This window comes from Ursus maritimus, unplaced genomic scaffold (genome assembly GCF_017311325.1).
Source record: "Ursus maritimus isolate PB19 unplaced genomic scaffold, ASM1731132v1 scaffold_34, whole genome shotgun sequence".
Classification (NCBI taxonomy): domain Eukaryota; kingdom Metazoa; phylum Chordata; class Mammalia; order Carnivora; family Ursidae; genus Ursus; species Ursus maritimus.
The window spans coordinates 28,352,340-28,376,147 of record NW_024426008.1 but is presented as its reverse complement, the minus strand read 5'-3'; the positions used below and the strand labels follow the sequence as shown (position 1 = coordinate 28,376,147).

Below are 23,808 nucleotides of genomic sequence, written 5' to 3'. Positions count from 1 at the left end.
CCCCCCCCCCCCGCCCCCCGCCCCGGCGCACCCCCAGCAGGGCTGCCTGTGTGTTGCAGGTGGAGCACGATTTCATCCTGCCGGCCGAGCGGGAGACGTTCATCGAACAGATGAAGGACGTCATGGACAAGGCAGAGGACATGCTCAGTGAGGACACAGACATCGACCGAGGCTCCGACCCTGGGGCGAGCCCACCGCACCTCAGCACCTGCGGCCTGGGCAGCGGGGAGGTGAGTCCCGGGTGTGGGGTCCCGGGAGGGCCAGGGCTTGCTGACGCCCGAGCTCCAGGCTCTGCATGCACGAGGCCTGCCGGAGGGGCCCGTGGGTCACGCGGTGTTGGGTGAGGCGGCCGGGATGGTGGGCACCTCAGTGCGGTGGGACGTGTCCGAGCTCCAGAGGCTCCTCGGATGTTTTGCGGCCACACTTGCTCTGCAGGAAGTCCTTGTCTCATGCGGTCTGCTGATTCCTGACCCTTTACCTCCACAGGAGAGTCGCCAGTCCCAGGCAAATGCCCCTGTGTATCAGCAGAACGGTACGTCTCCTCCCGGGCCCATCTGCCGTCCAGATACACCTTTGGAGGAGGCATTTCTAGCCCCATTCTCTCTTTGTCTCTTAGCGGGCATTTGATCAGACCCCATTGAGCATGTCGTAAGGGGGTTTGGTCATCACATGGGCGGGGGGGAGGTTACTGCAACGTGTGGTGAACATCTCCCCAGGTGTGGAGAGGGCTGATATGAGGAGCCGGGTCTGGTGCGGGTGGGGACTGAGCGCTGTGTGGACTCACCGCTGCCTCCTGTTGCCTCGGCTGACATTACCCCTGCGCTGATGGCACTGTAGGCATCCCAGGAGCTAAGCCTGTGTTTGTGGGTGTTGTGTGAGCCCCAGGCTGCCAATGAGCCCCCTGAGTGGGCTGCACCCCCCCCCCCGGTGTGAGTTCCCCAGTGCAGGTCTGGTGCCATGGTAGGGGGTTCCATTGGCCACAGGAGAAATTCACTGGGCCTCTCCTCTGTTTTTGTCCTGCTTCATAGTCCTGCACACAGGGAAGAGGTGGTTTATCATCTGTCCAGTGGCTGAGCACCCAGCGGTGGAGGCCCCTGAAGCTTCACCCCCACTTCCTCCAAGCTCCGTGCAGCCGGAAGCCAGCCAAGGTAGGAGCAGCTGGAAGTTCCAGGCCTTTCTCCCCGGTGACGTGGTGTGCTGGCTCCCATCACGGTCACCCTGCAGCCCAGAGCAGCCTGTGGACCACATACTGTCTGTATCCCTAGCCTGGTTTTCCTCGTCATGAGCCCGGTCAGGGCGGCACTCAGGCTCGAGCCAGCCCTTACCTTCATGGTGCAGGTGATGCACTTGGGCTGCTCAGCTGTGTACTGGGAGGGCTCTGCCCTTGCTCTCTGTTACCAGTGTGGGCGCGTGGCTCCCACCTCTCACTCCTTCCCTCTGTGTGACCCACCTGCAGGTACACGCTCCATCTGGCTCCGCTTGTTCCGGGAGTGGGGTGGGAAAGTCCCTGTCGGTGCTAAAATTCTGATTTGAGATTGTCCTCAAGGAAATCTGCCTGATATCGATCTGCCCCTGTGTGGACAGATGCCGGCAAGCTTGCCCTTGGGACTGTCAGTTAAATCCTGATTCTTTGGTCCCTTGCGAGGCTGAAAATAGTCACTTGAACAAATTTTAGGTTTAATTCCCTGTAAGCTGGCAGGAAAAAGTCGCCGGTTATGTAACTTGACTTAACTATATGGCATATGTGTGAAAAATATCTGTAAATCATTTTTCATATCATATCATGTGTTCCCAATGACTTCCATCACACTTTTGGAGGTTTTTTCCAATGGGGAAAAGGTCAGCCTAATAACAGGATCCTAGCGGAGCCAGTAACAGACCTGGTGACCTCAGATAAAGGGTCTGGCCCAACCTGGGTGAAGGACCAGGGGAGCAGCAGCATTGTCTGCAGTGGCCTCAGTTTTAAAATAAGAATATGCTCGACTACTACTTGTTGATTTTAATGCACACACACAGTGAGCTGGGGGGAGAAGGACCCTTACAGAAGTAAAGCTGATTTTCAGTGTGCTGCACTGACTCACGAGATGTGCCCAAGGTAAGCCCTAGTTCCCTCATCTGTGCGCCGATCTCAGGAAGAAACCTTTTGGAGCCAGTTTATTGAAGGAAAAAAGAAAAAAGGAGTTCGCTACTTCCAGGGATGGCAGATGTGTTCATTTGGCTGAACCATTCACTGAGGATGACCAGAGAAGTTGGATGAATTATAAAGATCGTCGGCTGGAAGGTATTTGGGCATCTGAAGAAAGTGCAGATCAGGCCAGGGTCCAGGTAGGGTGGATGGAGGCCAAGACGCAAGGGAGCCCAGTGCTGGCTCTGTTCCCTTGCGGGAAGTTCCCATTCCTGCAGGGAGACTGCGAGGCTGAGCAGCGAAGCTTCGACCACAGAAAAGGGGCTGAGTCCTGCTGGAGAAGTGATAGGCCAGGTAGAGAGAGGAGCCACGTCAGCACGGTGCCCACATTAGGACGGTCTCGGGGTGCCTGCTGTCTGCTCAGCCAGAAGCACTCGGGCCCTTACTGCAGGAAGGTGGTATGGTTCTGGGCCTCTCAGTTGTACAGCTTTATGAACACACTGTGTGACTCATGATACAAAATGACTGGGCAGAGAATCCTGGTTGTGGGTAAGCGGAGTGTGCACACAACACCAGCCCTTCACTCACTGAACCTCGCTATCCGCCATGGCCGGGGCAGAGCACAGCTCTCTGAGACTTGGGAAGTAAGTAGCAACAGGAGGATGGGGAAGTGTGCTAGAATTCCAGGGATTCCTGAGCTAATTGTGAGCTTAGCATTCCCCTCTGGTGCCTTCTGGCCTGAGGTCAGGGCAGCGTGAAGCCTGGGAGTGAGTGCTGGGTGTAGACAGGGAAGTGCCAGGAGAAGCCCACTAGTTTTGGCTTGCAGAGCAGGAAAAAGAAGGAACTTCTGAAGCTCAGAGCATGGTGTGGGTCCCTCACTGTTTTCTTCCTCCCGTCTCTTGTGCCCTCGCCCACAGACAGTTCTGAGGGGTAGCAGCAGGAAGAGGAGCCAACATAGTGATAGGGGAGAGCCCTTCTCTCTGCTGGGCGGAGCCAGGGCTCAAAGAGTACAGAACCAAAACCCACTGCTTTTTTTCACTTTCTGTTCTCCAGCCACGTGGCTGTGCTCCTCACAGTTGTGGAAGTGGATGGTTTCTCTCTAGGGAGTTGGAAAGGGGAGTCCCATGGATCAGGGAGATCATGCAAAAAAATAGGAGGAGCTTAGGAAAGCAACCCCATAAAGTTGTTGATGAACTCCTGGGCTCACCCCTGACCTGTGCGTGGATAGATCTGATTCTAATTAGCATATAATAAACTGAGAACTGAGCTGATGGATAGACTGACCCCTGAGTGCTACATGCATGTTTCAGGTCAGATTAGGACTGCAAAGACACTGAGAACTGAACTGATGTTATAGCCATAGGTCATAGAAGATGAGGTGTAACTCGCAGCTTGAACGTAAGTAGGTCAATTGCTTGCTAAAGGAAAAATATCAATCTATCACCATAAGATGTAAACAGACTTAGGATCTCATAATACTCAAAATCCAATCCAATCTGATCCAACCAGTGCAATCCGAATACTTATCAAATGAAAAACCATAAAAATGCCAACTTGCATTGGAAAAAGACAGCCAACACTTGGCAATGGCAAGATAAAATAGATGTTGGGATGATCTCACAAAGACTTTAAAGAAACTATTGTAAATATGCTTCAACAAGCATCACAAATGTCCCTGAAACAAATATTAAAGTGGAAAGTGTCCATGAAGAAGTGGGATACAGAGGAGACGCATGGAAACTAGCAAACTGAAAACTAAGATACCTGAGCTAATCAGAACTTAGAAAAAAATGAACAGAGCTTCACGGGCTGTGGAATAGCAATGGAGGTCTAACATTTGTGTTATTAGTCCCAGAAGCAGAAGAGAAAGAGTGCAATACTGAAAAAATATTTGAGGAAATAATGCAGAAAACTTCCCAAGTTTGGTGAAAGACAAACCTATAGATCGAAGGAGCTGAATGAATCCCAAAAAGTATAAACCCAAAGAAATCCATACCCGGACGACCATAAACTGCTGAGAAATAAAGATAAAAATATTGTGAAAGCAGCCAGAGGAAAATGATGCAGGGCCTGGAGGGGAGCCATGGTTAAAGGACTGCAGATTTCTCAACAGAAACCGTGGAGTCCAGAAGCAAGTGGCACAGCATTTCTGAAGCATTGAAGGAAAAAAACCTGTCAACCCAGAAATCTGTTTTCAGAGAAAATATTCCTCAGGAATGAATCTAAAAAAATAAAAATCTTGGGTAACAAAAACAGAATTTGTAGCCAGTATACCTGCTCTAAAAGAATTGGTAAAGATTTTCAGACAGAAGGGAAATGATAGGAGAAGAGACACTTGGAACACAAGGGCTGAAGGAAGAGGAACAGAAATGGTAAATATCTGGGTGAAAGTGATAGACTTCTCTTCTTGAGTTCTTCAAAACAGGTTTGATGCTGGTAACAAAAAATTATAACATTGTTTGATGGAGCTTTTAATGTATGTAAATGGAATAAAGAAACTATGATAGGAGGGGGTGAAGTGACCTCGATGTCAAAAGTATTTCTACATTCCGACTGAAGTGGTAAAATACTGATACTAAGTAGACTGTGGAAAATTAAGTATGCATTTTGTAATTCCTATGGCAATCTCTAAAAGAATTGTAGAAAACAATGTAGTCAAAATTATAATGGATAAAGATAAAATACAAAAAAAGAAAATAATCAAAAAAAAAAGAAAGAAAGAAGAAACAGGATTTTTTTTAAAAAGAGGGGAACAGGGAACAAACAAATCATAGACCTACACCTAAACATAACAGTAATTGAATTAAATGTAAATGGTCTTAGCACGTCATTTAAAAGACAGAGATTGTGAGAGTGGATTAAAAGAAAACCTGACCTAATTATTTGCTCTCCATAAGAAACTTCAAATTTAATGATATAAGTAGGTTTAAAGAAAAAGCATGGTTAAGATATACCATGTAAACACCAATCAAAAGATCACTGGCATGACTATTTAATATCTTACCAAATAGACTTGAGAGCAAAGAAAATTACCAGGAATAAAAAATAGCAACAAAACAACATTAGAACCTAGAAAAAAAATGGATAAATTCCTAGAAACACATAACCTTTGAAGACTGAATCACAAAGAAATGGAAAATCTGAATAGACTGATTACAAGTAATGAAATTGAGTCAGTAATTTAAAAAAGTCTGCCCAAAACCAAAAGTCCAGGATCAGAAAGCTTCAGGTGAATTCTACCAACATCTATTTTATTTTATTTATTTTGCTCACAAGGGAAATTTAAGTTCTTTTTTATTAAGAAAATAAGAACAAAATACAACAAAACATCTGCAGCTGAAGTTTTGCATAGAGAGTGCTTTATAGCAAGAAATACTACAAAACAAAGTTTTCAAGTCAATTATTTATACTTCCACCTTAAGAAACCAGGAAAAGCACACCTGAAACTAATGTAACGCTGTATGTCAACAACATTGGAATTATAACTTTTTTTTGAGTGATACTCAATTTTTTAATTTTTAAAATTTTTATTTTAATCACCTGGGGCTCATCACAAGTGCCCTCCTTAATCCCCATCACTGATTTCACCCATTCCCCACACACCTCCCCTCTGATCCCTCAGTTTGTTCTCTGTGGTTAAGAGTCCGTTTCTTGGTTTGCCTTCCTCTTTCTCCCTTTGCTCATTTGTTTCTTAAATTCCATATTTGAGTGGGATCATACTGTATTTGTCTTTTTCTCACTGAATTATTTCACTTAGTGTTAGACTCTCTAGCTCTATCCATGTTATTGTGAATGGCAAGATTTCATTCTTTTTTTGTGGCTGAATAATATTCCATTGTATATACACTACATTTCCTTTATTCATCAACTGATGGACACTTGGGCTGCTTCCATAATTTGGCTGTTGAAAATACTGCTGCTATAAATGTAGGGATACATGTATCCTTTTGAATTAGTGTTTTTATATTTCTTTGGAATAAATACCCAGTAGTGCAATTGCTGGATCGTACGGTATTTCTATTTTTTAACTTTTTGAGGAAACTCCATACTGTTTTCCAGAGTGGCTGCACCAGTTTGCATTCCCACCAACAGTGCATGAGGGTTCCTTTTTCTCCACATCCTCGCAACACTTGTTTCTTGTGTTGTTATTAGCCATTCTGACAGGTGTGAGGTGATGCCCACTGTGGTTTTGATTTGGATTGCCCTGATGACGGGTAACGTTGGGCATCTTTTCATGTGTCTGTTGACCACCTGTATGTCTTATTTGGAGAAATGTTCATGTCTTCTGCCCATTTTTAATTGGATTATTTGTTTTTTGGGTGTTGATTTGATAAGTTCTTTATATATTTTGGACACTAGCCATTTATCAGATAGGTCATTTGCAAATATCTTCTCCCTTTCCATAGGTTGCCTTCTTTAGTTTTGTTGTTTCCTTTGCTGTGCAGAAGATTTTATTTTGATGAAGTCCCAATAGTTTATTTTTGCTCCTGTTTCCCTTGCCTCAGGAGATGTGTCTAGAAAAATGTTGCTATGGCTGATGTCAGAGAACATGCTGCCTGTTGTCCCCTCTAGGATATTTATGGTTTCAGATCTCACAATTAGGTCTTTCATCCATTTTTAATTTATTTTTGTGTATGGTGTAAGAAAAATGGTCTAGTTAACTTCTTTTCATGTAGCTGTCCAGTTTTCCCAGCACAATTTGTTGAAGAGACTGTCATTTTCCCATTGGATAGTCTTTCCTGTTCTGTCAGAGATTAATTGACCATATAATTGTGGGTTTATTCTGGGTTTTCTGTTCTGTTCTATTGATCTATGTGTCTGTTTTGGTGTCAGTATCATACTGTTTTGATTAATACAGCTTTGTAATATAACTAGAAGCCTGGAAATGTGATGCCTGCAGCTTTACTTTTCTTTGTCAAGACTGCTTTGGCTATTCAGGGTCTTCTGTGGTTCCATATAAATTTTAGGATTGTTTGTTCTGGTTCTGTAAAAAATGCTGTTGGTATTTTGATAAGGATTGCATTAAATAAGTGTCAATTATATTTGGGTGGTATGGACATTTTAACAATATTTGTTCATCCAATCCATGAGTGTGGAGTGTGTTTACATTTCTTTGTGTCCTCTTCCATTTCCTTCATCAGAGTTTTATAGTTTGCAGGGTACAGGTCTTTCACCTCTTTGGTTAGGTTTATTCCTCGGTGCCATTGTTTTTGTTGCAGTTGTAAATGGGATTGATCCCTTGATTTCTCTTTCTGCTGCTTCATTATCGGTGTATAGAAATGTGACAGATTTCTGTATGTTGATTTTGTATCCTGTGACTTTACTGAATTTGTGTATCAGTTTAAGCAATTTTTTGGTGGAGTCTTTCAGGTTTTCTATAGAGTATCTTGTCATTGCATAGTGGAAGTTCGACTTCTTCCTTGCTGAATTGGACCTTTTATTTCTTTTTGTTGTCTGATTGCTGTGGTAAGGACTTCCATTACTGTGCTGAATAAAAGTGGTGACATTAGACATCCTTGTCTTATTCCTGACCTTAGGGGAAGGGCTTTCAGTTTTTCTCTTTTGAGGATGATGTTAGCTGTAGATTTTTCTTTTTCTTTTTTTAAAGATTTATTTATTTATTTTAGAGAGGGGAGGAGGGGCAGGGGGAGAGAGAGAATCTCAAGCAGATTCCTCACTGAGTGTGGAGTCGGATGTAGGGCTCAATCTCACAACCCTGAGATCATGACCTGAGCCAAAGCCAGGAGTCGGATGCTTAACCAACTGAACTACCCAGGTGCCCCAGCTCTAGATTTTTCATCTGTGGCCTTTATTATGTTGAGCTGTGTTCCCTCCAAACCTACTTTGTTGAAGGTTTTTTTTTTTTATCATTAGTGGATGTTGTGCTTTGTCTTATGCTTTTTCTGCATCTACCGGAATGATCACATGGTTCTTACTCTTTCTCTTACTGATGTGTGATGTATCATGTTGGTTGATTTCCCAATATTGAACCAACCTGCAGGCCAGGAATAAATCCCACTTGAGCATGGTGAATGATTTTTTAAAAAAATGTATTGTCGGATTCAGTTTGCTAGTATTTTGTTGAGGATTTTTGGATCTATGTTCATCAGGGATATTGCCCGGTAGTTCTTTTTTAGTGTCGTCTTTTTCTGGCTGTGGCATCAGGATAATGCTGGCCTCACAGAATGAATTGGACGTTTTCCTTCCTCTTCTATTTTTTGGAATAGTTTGAGAAGAATAGGTACTAACTCTTTAAATGTTTGGTAAAATTCACCTGTGCAACTACCTGGTCCTGGACTTTTGTTTGTTGGGAGTTTTTTGACTACTGATTGAATTTCTTTGCTGGTAATCCATCTGTTAAAATTTTCTATTCCTTCCTGATTCAGTTTTGGGAGGTTATTTTTCTAGGAATTTATCCATTTCTTCTAGGTTGTCCAATTTGTTGACATATAGTTTTTCATAATATTGTTTTATAATTGTTTGTATTTTTGTGGCGTTGGTTATTTCTCTTCTCTCATTTCAATTTTATTTTTTTGAGTCCTTTTTTTTTTCTTGGTAAGTTTGGCTAGAGGTTTATCAAATTTATTGATTTTTTTCAAAGAACAGGTCCTGGTTTCATTGATCTCTTCTATTGTTTTTTTAGTTTCCATATCATTTATTTCTGCTCAAGTTGTTATTATTTCCTCCCTTTTGCTGGTTTTAGGTTTTGTTCATTTTTTTTCCTAGCTCCTTTAGGTGTATGGTTAGGTTGTTTATTTGAGAATTTTCTTCTGGAGGTAGTCCTGTATTGCTACATACTTCCCTCTTGGAACCACTTTTGCTACATGCCAAAGGTTTTGGACTGTTTTCATTTTCCTTTGTTTTCATGCACTTTAAAGTTTCCGCTTTTATTTCCTGGTTGACCCATTCATTATTTAGTAGCATGTTATTTAACCTCCATGTTTTTGTGGTCTTTCCCGGTTTTTTTTCTTGTGGTTGACTTCTAGTTTTATGTGTTGTGGTCAGAAAAGGTGTATGGTATGACTTCGATCTTTCTGAATTGGTTCAGGCTTGTTTTGTGGCCTAATATGTGATGTATTCTGGAGAATGTTCCATGTGCTCTTCAAAAGAATGTGTATTCTGTTTTAGGATGGAATGTTCTGTACACATCTCTTATGTCCATCTTGTCCAGTGTGTCACTCAAAGCCAATGTTTCCTTGTTGATTCTTCTGTTTTGATGATCTGTCCATTGATGTAAGTCGGGTGTTAAAGTCCCCTACTATTATTGTACTATTATCAGTGAGTTCCTTTATGTTTGTTATTAACTGTTTTATGTATTTGGGTGCTCCCATGTTGGCTGCATAAATATTTACAATTGTTGCATCTTTTGTTGGGTTGTCCCCTTTATTATTATATAGTGTCCCTCTTTGTTTCTTGTTGCAGTCTTTGTTTTAAAGTCTATTTTGTTCAAGATAAGTACTGCTGCTCCAGCTTTCTTTTGACATCCATTAACAGGATAAACGTTTCTCTATCCCCTTATTTTCAATCTGCAGGTGTCTTTAGTTCTGAAATGAGTCTTTTGTAGGCAGTGTATAGGTGGGTCTTTTTTTTTTTTTTTTTTTTATCCATTCTGTCACCCTTTGTCTTTTATTGGAGCGTTTAGTCCTTTTACATTCAAAGTAACTTTTGAGGGGCGCCTGGGTGGCGCAGTCATTAAGCGTCTGCCTTCGGCTCAGGGCATGATCCCAGAGTTCTGGGATCGAGCCCCACATCAGGCTCCTCCACTGGGAGCCTGCTTCTTCCTCTCCCACTCCCCCTGCTTGTGTTTTCTCTCTCTCGCTGGCTGTCTCTCTGTCAAATAAATAAATAAAATCTTAAAAAAAAAAAACCCAAAAAAACCACAAAGTAACTTTTGATATATACTTATTGCCATTTTATTACTTGTTTTGTCATTTCTGAAGATTTTCTCTGATCCTTTGTTGTCTTTTTTTGTGGTTTGCTGGTTTCTTTAATGATACATTTGTATTTCTCTCTATACTTTGCATATTGATTAGTTGTTTTTTTACATATGATTACCATTAGGTTTGTATATAACATCTCCTGCCTACAGCAGTCTATGTTAAGTCAATGATCATTTAAGTTTGGACCTATTTACTCCTCTCCTCTCCACATTTTGGGTATATGGTATCATATTTTATGTCCTTTTATTTTATGAGTTCCTTGACTGAATTTTTACAGAAATACTCATATTTACTGCTTTTGTGTTTCCTACCTTTATATTGTCACTCTTGGTCTCCTTTCTACTCAAAGATTCCCCTTTAATATTTCTTGCAGGGCTGGTTTAGTGGTCATGAATTCCTTTAGCTTTTGTTTGTCTGGGAAACTCTTTTTCTCTCCTTCTGTTATGAATGATAGCCTTGCTGGGTAGAGTATTCTTGGTTGCAGATTTTTCCCATTTAGCTCTTTAAATATATCATGCCACTTTCTTCTGGCCTGCAAAGTTTCTGCTGAAAAATCCCTTGATAGCCTTATGCAGTTTCCCTTGTATGTAACTGTCTTCTTTGTCTTGCTGTTTTTAATATTTTTTCTTTATCACTATATTTTGCCATTTTAATTACAATATGTCTTGGTGTGGATCTGCTTTTGTTTATTTTGATGGGAGTTCTCTGCCTCCTGGATGTGGATGTCTGTTTCCTTCTCCATATTAGGGAAGTTTTCAGTTATTATTTCTTCAAAGGAATTTTGTGCCCCCTTTTCTCTCTTCTTCTGGTGAGATTCATATAATACAAATGTTGTTATGTTTGATGGAGTCACTGAGTTCTCTAACTCTGTTCTCATTTTGCATAATTTTTTTCCCTCTCTTTTGTTCAGCTTGATTACTTTTCATTATTTTGTCTTCTAGGTCATTAATTCATTCTTCTGCTTCTTCCAGCCTGCTGTTCATTCCATCAAGTATGTTTCTCATTTTATTGAACCCTTTTCTCTGCTATGTTATTTGTTATCTTTGTTAAGGGTCTCAGTCATGTCTTCCACTCTTTTCTCAAGTCCAGTGAGTATCCTTATGATCATTGCTTTAAATATTCCCTCAGGCACGTTATTTATATCTGTTTCAGTTAGGGCTCCAGTGGTGGTCTTGTCCTGTTCTTTCATTTGGGATAAATTCCTCTGTCTTCTTATTTTGTCTACACTTCTGTGCCTTTTTCTGTGTGTTAGGAAAGTCAGCTATGTCTCCTCTTCTTGAGAGTAATGGCTTTATGAAGAAGAGGTCCTCTAGTGAGTGCCCTCTAGTGTAGTGTCCTCTGTTCCCCAGAGTCTGGCACTTCAGGGAGTGTCTCCAATGTGTGTTGTGTGGGCTATGCTGTTGTGTCCTGGCTGCTTTATTTTTCAGGCCAGTCAACCTCAGAGGCTTTCTTTGTCTGCTCTGGGCAGTGTTTGGTCCCTGGCCTGAATGTAGCATGTTTTAACTAGATGTGCTCTTGTCTGCTTGTGAAATGAGACTTGCTGCCACTGTTGCCAGAACAGAGGCCCTGCAAAGCTCCCAAGTTGGGAGATGCGGTGTGGGCAGAGGTTTAGGCCAGTCTTCTGGGGGAGGGAGTCACTGTACTGGAACTGAGACAGGTGTAACTGGGAAGTGCATTTTTCTGGAGCAGGGTCGAGAGTGGGCTTGGTGTAAGCAAGTTAGGTAATGAGTGTTGAGCTGCACTGGTTCCTGCAGGTGGCCCTGTGCTTACATTGAGGGGCAGGGAAGGGAAATGGTGCTGGAGAGTTCCTTTGTTCCTAGAGTGGTCTTTCTGTGGATGATGCCTCTTGGGGATATGCTCTGAGATGAGCACACAGCCTCCCCACCTTGTGCTTGGGCACTGTTTAGATCCCTGTTTCCACACTGTGTCTGCGGGTCATTTGCCTGCCTTTTCTCTGAGAGCAGCACAGTACTCTCTGGGCTCTATCCCATCCAAGCCCACTGACTTTTAAAACAATGGGCTTTAAGTCCCACTGGTTGCAAGAACTCATGAAATTTGGCCCCTCTTGCTTTCCAAGCCAATGGCTATGGGGATTTGTTTTCTCATGTGCTTCCCTTCGTGCTAGTCTGTCTTGCCCATCTGTGCGACCATGGCTCCTTCCCTACCCACTGCAGCCACTGTCCATTTCTCTCCCAAGTCTCGTCTCTTTGCTTCCTACCTTTTCGTGTGGCCTCTTCTCTACCTTTAATCGTGGTATTTGTTCTGCCAGTCTTCAGGTAGATGTCTGGGGTATTTAGGATGATTTCATAACTAGTTATATTTGCGGGATTAGATGAGCCTAGGGTCTTCCTACTCCACTGCCATATTCCCATCTCAAATTCTGCTAAACATTTTTTAAAAAGTTAGTACCTGTCCTTTTCAAACTATTCAAAAGTTGAAGAGGAATGAATGCATCCAAACTCTTTCTGTGAGGCCAGCATTACCCTGACACCAAACCCAAAAAAAAAAACAAAACCAAAAACAACCCCCCCCCAAAAAATCAGTATCCTTGATGCACACAGATGCAAAAAGTCTCAACAAAATATTAGCAAACTGAATTAAACAATACATTAAAAGAAGCATTCACCACAATCAAGTGGGATTCATTGCAGGGATGCGAGAATGGTTCCGCACCTATGCTACATTAACGAAATAAAGGATAATCATATCAATAGATAAGGAAAAATAATTTGACAAAATTTAGTATCTGTTTATGATAAAAACTCTAAACCAAGTGGGTATAGAAGAAATGTACCTCAACAGGATGAAAGGCCATATATGACAAACCCACAGGTAATGTCATGCTCAATGGTGAAAAGGTGAAAGCTTTTTGTCTAAGATCAAGAACCAAGGCAAGGATGTCCACTCTCATCACTTTTATTTAACATAGTGTTAGAAGTCATAGTCACAGCAATTAGGCAAGAAAAAGAAATAAAGGGCACCCAAATTAGGAAGAAGTAGAACTCTCACTATATGCAGATGACATGATGCCATATATAGAAAACTCCACCAAAAAACTATTATAACTATTATAACTGATATAAGCATACCTCATTTTATTGTGTGCTTTATTGCACTTCACAGATACTGTATTTCTTTGCAGATTGAAAGACTGTGGCAATCCTGCGTCAAGGAAGTCTTTTGGTGCCATTTTCCTAATGATATTTGCTCACTTTGTGTCTCTTTGTTACATTTTGGTAATTCTTGCAATATTTCAAAGTTGTTTATTATTGTATTTGAATTACTGCATTCTCATGGTGAAATTTGAATGGATGAAGAGTTGTTTTCTATGGATGAGCAAAGAAAAGAAAGTGGTTTCTTGAGGTGGAATCTGTTCTTGGTGAAAATGCTACGAAGATTGTTGAAATGACAATAAAAGATTTAGAATTTTACATAAACTTAGTTGATAAAGCGTGGCAGCATTTGAGAGGATTGACTCCCAATTCTGAAAGAAGTTTAGTGGTATCAAACAGCTTTGCATGCTACAGAGAAATTGTTCCTGAAAGGAAGAGTCAATGTGGCAAACTTCATTGTCTTAATTTAAGAAAATGCCACAACCACCAATTTTCAGCACCATCACCCTGATCAGGCAGCAGCCATCAACATCAAGGCAAGACCAGAAGAATGATTTTGACTCAATGAAGGCTCATATGATGGTTAGCACTTTTTAGAAATGAAGTATTTTTATTTGAGAGAGTGAGCTGGGGAGGGGGGTACGGAGAGGGCTAGAGAGAATCTTAAGCAGGCTCCACACCCAGTGCAAAGCCCAACTCAGGGCTCAATCTCACGACCCTAAGATCATGACCTGGGCTGAAATCAAGAGACACTTAACCGACTGAGCCACCCACACGCCCCAGAAATAAAGTATTTTTAAGTTAAGGTATATACATTGCTTTTTTAAAAAATATATTGTTATTGCACACTTAACAGACTATAGTGTAAATGTAACTTTTATATGCACTAGGAAACCAAAAAATTCTTATGACTCACTTTATTGCAGGATTTATTACAGTAGTCTGAAACTGAACCCACAATATCTCCAAGTTATGCCTGTAAATGAGTTCAGTAAAGTTGCAGGATACAAAATTAACATACATAACTCAGTTGCATTTCTATACATTAATAATGTATTATCAGAAATTGAGAAAAACAATCCCATTTATAATTGCATTGAGAATGAAATACCCAAGAATGAATTTAACCAAGAAATGGAAAGAGCTGTACTCTAAAAACTATGACATTGATGAAAGAAATTGACAATTCAAGTAAACAGAAAAATATACCTTGCTTATGGATTGGAAGAATTAATATTGTTAAAATGTCCATACTACGCAAAGCAATCTACAGATTCAACGCAATCCTCATCTAAATACCAATAGCATTTTTCACAGAACTAGAACAGAGAGTTCTAAAATTTGTGTGGAACCATAAAAGACCCTAAATAGCCAACAGACCCCAGAAAAGGAAGAACAAAGGTGGAGGTATCATGCTTCCTGATTTCAAACTATATTACAAAGCCATAGTAATCGGGCGCCTGGATGGCTTAGTTGGTTAAGTGACTGCCTTCTGCTCAGGTCATGATCTCAGGGTCCTGGATTCGAACCCTGCGTGGAGCTCCCTGCTCAGTGGGGAGTCTGCTTCTCCCTTTCCCTCTGATCCTCCTTCCTGCTTGTGCATGCTCTTTCTCTCTGTCTCAAATAAATAAATAAAATATTTTTTAAAAAACCATAGTAATAAAAAAAACTATAGTACTGCCATGAAAACAGACACAGATCAGTGGGATACAATAGAGAGCCCAGGAATAAACCCATGCATATGTGGTCAATTCTGTGACAAAGGAGGCAAGAATATACAGTGGGGATAAGACTGTCACTTCAATAAATGGTGTTGGAAAAATTGGACAGCTCCATGCAAATGTGTTAAACTGGACCATTATCTTACTCATATACAAAAATGTATTCAAAATGGATTAAAGACTTGAAACCATAAAGCTCCTAGAAGAAAATAGACCATAAGCTATTTGACATTGGTCTTAACAGTATTTTTTTGACCACTCCTTAGGCAGGGGCAACAAAAACTAAAACAAATGGGATTACATCAAACTCAATGCTTTTGTACAGTAAAGGAAGCCATCAAGAAAATGAAAAGCAACATTTTGGGAGAAGATAGGAGAAGATATTTGTAAACCATATATCTGATAAGGGGTTAATAGCTAAAATATAGAAAGAACTTATACAAGTTATTATAAAAACGATTAAATGGGCAGAGGACTTAAACAGACATTTCTCCAAAGAAGCCATCCAGATGGCCAGCAGACAAAGATGCTCGACATCACCAGTCACCAGAGAACTACAAATCAAAACCACGAAGAGAGATCACCTCATACCTGTCAGAAGAGCTAGAATAAAAAAGACAAGAAATAACAAGTGTTGGTGAGGATGTGGAGAAAAGGGAACTTTTGTGCACTGTTGGTGGGACTAATTTGTGCAGCCACTATGGAAAACAGTATGGAAGTTCCTCAAAAAATTAAAAATTAGAGCTACCATATGACCCAGCAATGCCATTTCTGGGTGTTTTTCCAAAGAAAATGAAAACAGCAATTTGAAGAGACACAAGCACTCCTGTGATCATTGCAGTATTATTCACAATAGACAAGATATGGAAGCAACCTAAATATCCATCAGTAGATGAATGGAGAAAGAGGATGTGAGATACACACACACACACACACACACACACACACACACAAATATTATTCAGCCATAAAAAAGAATGAAAGCTTACGATTTGCAACAACATAGATGGACCTAGAAGATATTATGCTAAGTGAAATCAGAGACAGATGCCGTATTATTTTATTTACATGTGAAGTCTAAAAAATGAACAAAAAAGGACAAATGAACAAACAAAACAGAAACAGACTCATAGATAAAGGAAACAAGCTGTTTATCAAAGAAGGGAGGGGCCGGGGCATAAGTGAATTATGTGAAGGGGTTTAGTAGGTACAGACTTCCTGTTTTAAATAAATAAGAATGGGATGTAAAGTACAGTATAGGGAATATAGTCAGTAATATTGTAAGAATTGTGATATAAGTGGTAACTTATGGGGGTCATTTTGTAATGTATATAAATATTGAATCAGTATGACGGGCATCTGACACTAACAGGATATTGTATGTCAGTTATGCTTCAGTTTAAAGGAAAAAAGCATTACATAGTCATAAAAGGGTGAATTCATCAAGATGACATAACAGTTCTAAATATGAATGCACCTGACAACAGAGCTTTAACAATGGAACTTCAACAGCAGAGCTCCTTTCTTTTGAAAGGAGACATAGACAAATCCACAATTATAGCTGGAGACTTCAACACTCTTCTCTCAGTAATAATGAATAAAGTAAGTCAAAGTAAGTCTGTAAGTCAAAGAAGAAATCTCAAGGAAAATTAGAAACATTTTGAAATGAACAAGAATGAAAATGCAACATTAAAATTTGTGGAATGCAGCTAATTCAGCAGATAGATTTTATAGCACTACGTGGTTAGATGAACAAAGTCCCAATTCAATAGCCCAAGTGCCCATCTTAAAGAATTTTTTAAGACTAGGGAAAAATAAATCCAAAGCAAGCAGAATAAGAGGAATAAAGAGCAGAAATCAATGAAATCCGAAATAGAAAAAATAACAGAGAAAACCAATGAAACAAAAAACTGGTTCTGTGAAGAAAATCACTAATTATGATGAGTCGCCGAGTACCAGGAATAAAAGAGGTGTCAGCACAGACCCTGCATGAAAGAACAGTAATCATGGAGTCCCAGTCCTGGAACACTACGAACAAACCTACGCACATGCATTTAACAACTTAGACGAAATGGACCAATTCCACAAAAGCCACGACCTGCTGAAATCATCCAATAGTTAGCCTGAATGCTCCTGTACCAGTTAGAAAGATTGCATTTATACCGAAAAATCTCCCCCCGAAGTATTCTCCAGGCCTAAATGGTTTCACCGGTGACCTAGCCATTCCATTCCTCGGTACTTACGCAACAGAAATGAAAGCGGATGTCCGTATGAGAACTTTCCCAGGGGTTTATAACAGCTTGATGTGTAAGAGCCCAGAACTCGAATCAGCCCAGGTGTCCGTCAGCAGGTACAGATAAACATATTGAGGTTTATCCATACAGCATAACAACATTGTGCAATAAAAAAGAAACGAACTATTTACTACAGTATCAGTGATTTTCAAAAGAATTATGTTAAATGAAAGAAGCCAGACAGAGTGCATATTGTATGATCACACGTAAAAGACTAGAAAATGGAGAATAGGGACGGAAAGCAGATCGGTCGTTGTCCGGGAAGGAGGGTGTGGCAGAAGGATGGAGGGATAGATTACAAGGTTCGTGAGCAAACATTCGTGAGCCATGCTGATTGTGGTGATGATTTTGCTTACATACCCAAAACAAAAACACAAAAAAATCCTAACTGAACGGAAATTGTAGAGCTGGAAGATACAGTAATTAAAACCAAGATCCACTGGATGGTTTGTACACCACTGGAGACAGAATGAGCAAATTAAAAGGTAACTCAGAAAATATTTAAAGTAAAAGGAGCTACAAGATACAGGGATTACAGTGTGGTAGTCAAACATGTGACATACTTGGTGCCCCAGAAAGGAGGAGAATGGGACAGAATCAAGTTTGAGGAAATAATGTGGAGAGCTGCAAGGCATTAACCACAAATTCAAGAAGCCCTCCAAATTTAGAGAAACAACTATACATACGTATGTTATAGTAGAAGTTGTGAAAACCAGAGGCAAACAGAAGAACCGAAAGAATGCTTGAGGACAAAGCAGGTGCCTCTAGCGGGCAGCAGTGATTCGGATGGCCCCGGCCTCGGTAGATACGGGGATCGCCAGGAGACCGAGAAATGTTGCTACCCTCAAGTGATAAAGGAAATAAGTGCCAGCTTTGAACCCCTCCCTGGTACCTAAATGAAGACAAAATAGAGACTGAGGGAGTTCACTACCTTTACAACCCACCTGAAGAAATACTGGAAGGGATATTTTTAGGCAAAAGAAAAGTGACCCCTGACGGAATGTCGGAATTGCAGGAGGGGTAAAATTGGTGGCATCATAGATACTTGGGCAGAGCTAAGTGAGTGCTGACTGTATAAAAGCATAGTGTCTTCTGAGAGTTGAAATGTATCTGTTGCGTTAAAATACATGTAAATACAGGCATATTTATTAGGGGGAGAGAATTGTACTCACAGGGCTCCTGAGTTCTTGTATTGTCTGGGAAGAGCTAAAATCAGGAACGAGTATTGTCTCTAGAATGCCCCTGTGGGAATTCTAAGATAGTAGGTCACTTACACACTCAGGGTGGTGGGGTGCAGTGGGGAAGAATTCTTAAAAAACAAAAGACAAGGAAGGAGATAAAAAGTAACATTGAACATGCACGACACATAGAAAATCATTAATAAGATGGTACTTTTTACCCAAATAGATCAGTCATTAAATATAAATGGACTAATGTCAAAGATTGCCAAATGTGAAAAAAGAGAACAAACCAATAACAAACTAAGACCCAAGAATAGAAAAAGTTAAATGTAAAGAAATGGGAAAAACACAGCATGCAAATACTAAAGAGAGCTAGTGTTGGTCTTTTTGTATCAGACAAAATAGGCTTTAAGGCAAAGACATATGGTGAAAAGTTCAGCTCTCCAGGAAGACTAATTTCATAATTTGAATTTCATAAAAGGATAATTCCATATTTGTGTGTCTTTAATAACATAGCCTCAACATATATAAAGCAAAAACTAACGGAAGTAAATGAAGAAATGGATCTGCAACTATTAGGCGACTTTTAGCTTTTAGAACAGGACAACACAAATCAATAAGGATATAATGGATTTTAACCATAGAATTAGCAATATTGGTCTATATGTAGAACAGCTAGTGGCTGAAGAATACACATTTGTTTTTAAGTTCACATAGAGTATTTTAAAATACATGCAGGACACAAAGCAAATCTCAATAAATTCCAAAGAATCAAAATGATTCAACGCATGTCCTCCAACTGCATTTGGGCACAGGCTGGAATTCAAACCAGGACATCCCTAAGAAGTCTGTCTGTCTGTCTATCTATCTCGTGAAGCAAGGAAGAAATTATAATGGAACTTTAGAAAATACTCTGAATGGGAAGGACATGAAAATCATGCAAGTGAAAATATTACATATCAAAACTTGGGCATGCAGCTAAAGCTATAATTTTGCAGAAATGCATATATTAGAAAGGAGAAAAGGCTAAAAATCAATAATACCCGATACAAAGAGAAAAACCCAGATAAAGAGGAAATATAACAGATAAGAGCACAAATTAATAAAATATAAAACATACAAAAGAGTGTTAATAAAGCTTGAAACAGGCTCTTCGAAATGTTTAATAAAACTGGTGTGCCCCTGGTGAGACTGACTATAGAAAATACAAGGCACAGTCAATCTCAGGAATGAAAAAGACATTGCTGCAGTCTGACTAACACTGAGAAAAAGAGGAAAATATGTTTAACTACATGCCAATAAATTTCAAAACATGGATGATGTCCTGGAGAAATATAACTTACCGAACTTACATATGAAGATACAGAAAATCTGAAAAGTGGTATAAATATAAAAAAAGATTAGTAACTAAAAACCCTCTCACACTTGTCCTTTTGGTGGCGAGATTGCCGGAAGAGCTCAGGGTGTTGTCTTCCAGGGTCAAATACAGGCAGAAAAGAGAATTATTTCTGTTCGGAAAGATTCTGAAGTTGTGGGCCAGAGTCCACTCTGCAGAACTAGGAGTCATACGTGTCTCCAAAGCAATTGTGTGGACAGGTGGCTGGATGCACACACAGTTACACGCATATCCCTGTGGCTGGAAATAGGGACAGTTGTTCCCTGCCACACGAGGGAGGGGGTGGATGCTGCATTGTCACAGTCAGCAGATGTTCATCAGAATGAAACAGATGGACTCAGCCAGATGTTGGAAATTAGATGATAGTTGTTGAGAAAAGGGAAAGGACAAATGGAGTTCATGTAAGGAGTAGAGAACTCTGCTCAGATTAAAACCACAGAGTGAGAAACAGGCCCCTCTGAGGATACGTGGGAGGAGTGATGTCAGCAAGATGCAGCACAGGAGGTACCAGCCTTCAACTCCCATAAAAACGCTTACACATCTGCCCATTAATGGAAACAGCCGTGGGAGGGCTCAAGTGTCCGGTTAAGAACCTGTGGCAACATAGTGGAGCAAAAACGCTCCTGCGTAGAAGGCTTGCCAGGGAGACAGGCTTACGTGAGGCATCAGGAAAGGGCTAGGATCGAAGAAGAAGGTGGGGCTCTGGCAGTCCCGTGGTGGGTGCCATCATGGTCCCCAGTGGCATGCTCTGGGGAGGACCTTGGAGGACCTCTGCAGCCCCTGTGGCCGCCTGGGCTCCTCACAGCTTTCACAGCAGAAGACCCATGTACTAGTCGTCAGACCCCAGTGGCCTCTTTCACAAAGGACATAGTGTTTGCCATGGGTATAACCAACGGCCATTGCTACCATAGACCCCTAGGGAGGAGATGCTGCACCCTCCTTCCAGAAGGATCTGCTCTCTTGGCCACCCTTGGATCAGGACTGCCTGCTGCCTCCCCAGCCCCCTGCCAATCCCAGGCCCCTGGCTGCTCTGGGGGCATGGGTGCACGCACCTGAGGCACCGGAGCCGTCATTCCCTCTGTGAGTACCTGCACTCCAGGGCCCTGTTCGGTATCTGTGCCACAGGCACCCGCACCTGTCACACATGCTGCCGCTACTACGAGGGTGCCCACCAGCTGGAGCCAGTGCCGGGAGGAATCAGCTTAGCTGTGACATCCCCATGGGAGGACAAGGTCAGGTGATGCCTGGCAGCCCTCACCACTGAAGACCCCAACACCCCCCGCAGCCACTGCAGCCACCTGCAGTTGAGGGTCCCTGTCATCCGTGCTGACGCTCACCTCGGCTGGTAGATCTGCACGGAGACTGCACTGCTGGGCCTGTCCTGCAGCCGGAAGCACCACAGCTGGTGTCCTGTACCCACTCACAGGTGGTCTTCCCCCACCAAAACCCATCTGTAAAGGCTGCAAGAGATGACTGCTTCATCAAATGCAAAGTCAGCAACACAAGGCTACAAGAAACAAAAAAACAAGGAAACGTGACACCACCAAAGGAACGTAATAATTTTTCCTGTAACTGACCCCAAAGGATTGAAGATGTATGAATTGTCAAAGGACTCAAACTTACTGTTTTAAGGCAGTTTGGTGAGCTACCAGAAAACTGTGAAAATAAAAGGAAACCTTCTCTAGAATGGAGTTGAGAGGCTGGCAGGGGGAGCTCTCACACCAAGCACTGGTTTTCAATTGCAGATGCAATAGGAACAGCAGGACCTCACAGGTGGGTGCTACTTTACGACTCCAGCAGGAGGGAGGAAGTTTTCTTCATCCCGGTAACAGCCCAGTCAGTGAGAGGCAGTCACAGCTCAGCCAGCGAGAAGCCACTATACTTCTAGCTCCCAGTTCACTCCAGTGGGCTTTTAGTTCACAACAGCCCCTCCCTACACCCCTTTCCTCTCCCTCTCTAAAAGAGCCTCATCTCCTTTTGTTCTCCCAACTTGCCTATGCTTTTGCCTTGGCTTGCTTGTGCCAGATTGCAAGTCTCTCATTCCCAAGGAAACCCATTTTTGCTGGTAAAATAACTGACAGTTTTATTTTTAAGGTTAACAGAATACATGTAGACAACTCAACAAAATCTGGAAAAAAGTATGTGAGGAAAATGAAAAGTTCAGCAGAGAAACAGAAATCACGAGCCAAATATTGGAGCCGAAGAATACAATGAATGACATGAAAAACTGCAACATTCAGCGTGAACGTCAGACTTGATCAAACGGAAGAAAGAATTTGTGAACATTAAACAGGTCATTTGAAATTACATAGTCATAGGAGAAAAAGGAAAAAACAATGAAAAAAGTGAAGAAAGCCTACGTGAATTATGGGGCACCATAAGCAACTAATATTTGCATCGTGGGAGTCCCAGAAGAAGAGTGAAAGAAAGGGCAGAAAGCTTATTTAAGAAATTCCCAAATCTAGGAAGAGATATGTACATCCAGGCACATGAATCTCACAGAACCCCAAACAGATTCAACCCAAAGAAGATTTCACCCAGACACATTAAACTATCAAAAATCAAGACAGAGATAATTTTGAAAGCAGCAAGACATAGAGAAGAAAAACCCACTTCATTTCAAACAAGTGAATACCCACAAGGCTTTCAGCAGACTTCACAGCAGAAACCTTGTAGGCCAGGAAAGGATGGAAGGATATATTTGAAGTGCTGAAAGTAAAAACTGACAGCTAAGAATACTGGTAAAGCTGTCATTCAGGAATGAAGGAGAAATAAAGACTTTCTCAGACAAGAGCTGAGGGAGTTCAGCACCATTATACCTGCCTTACAAGAAATGCTAAAGAGAGTTCTTCAAGCTGAAGTGAAAGGATGCTAATTAGTAACATGAAAACACATGGATGTATAAAACTTACTGGTAAAAGTAACAGTCATTCAGAATATGATGGTTGTGAATCACTTAAATCTAGTATAAATATTAAAAGACAAAAGTATTAAAAATAACTATAGTTATAATTTAACGGAAACAAAATATAAAAAAGATGTACACTGTGTTATCAAAACATAACGTGTTTGCGGAAGTGTAAGTGTAGTCTCAGTATGCAATGAAGCGATCAGCTTAGAACGGACGGTAATAACTGTAATTGTAACGAAAGGCTCGTAGTTGTCACAACTAGCTCTAATATACAAAATAAAGAGAAAGGAAACCAAGCACGCCACCACAAAAAATCATCAAATCATAAAGGAAGACAGTAAGAGAGGAAGAATAAAGGAACTATAAAACAGCCAGAAAACAATAAGATGGCAATAGTAAGTCCTTACTTATCAATAATTACTGTATATGTAAATGGATTAAGTTCACCAATCAAAACACATAGACAGTATAGACTTAAATACCTCACTTTCAACAATGGATAGATCAGACAGAAAGTCAGTAAGGAAATACTGACTGGGATGCCATTTTAGAATAAACGGACCTAACAGGCATGTACAGAATACCCCCTTCCCTTCCAACAGTAGCGGAATTTCACATTCTTCTTAACAAACATGGAAAATTCTCCAGGATAGATCATTCATTAGATCCTGAAACTGGTCTTAACAAATTTAAAAGGATTGAAATCACATTGTTGTCTTTTTTGACTATATGGTATGAAGCTAGAAATCAGTGACAGGAGGGAAGCAGAAAAATGCACAAATACATGGAAACTAAACAACATACTTCTGAATAACCAGTGGGTCAAAGAAGAAATCAAAAGGGAAATAATAAAATACCTTGAGACAAATGAAAATACCAAAACTTATGATATGTGGCAAAAGCAGTTTTAAGAGGAAAGTTTATAGCAATAAAAGTCTACATTAAGAAACAAGAAACAACCTAACTTCACGCCTCTAAGAACTAGAAAAAGAAAAGCAAACTAAGCCCAAAGTTAGCAGAAGGAAGGAAACACAAAGATAAGTGCAGAAATAAATGGGCCAGAAAAACAATACAAATTATAAATGAAGAGCAAGCTTTTTTGAAAAGGTAAACAAAATTGACATGCT

The 23,808-nt window shown here is 40.9% G+C and overlaps 1 protein-coding gene across 1 annotated transcript in view; it reads left to right on the top strand.

Moving 5' to 3' along the window:
• WNK2 (WNK lysine deficient protein kinase 2) overlaps positions 1-23,808 on the top strand; it is a 128,292-nt gene that overhangs the window by 67,601 nt on the left and 36,883 nt on the right. The window contains 3 exon segments of the mRNA XM_040620395.1: positions 60-230; positions 487-532; positions 1,029-1,148. Coding sequence (XP_040476329.1) covers positions 60-230; positions 487-532; positions 1,029-1,148 — 337 coding nt within the window.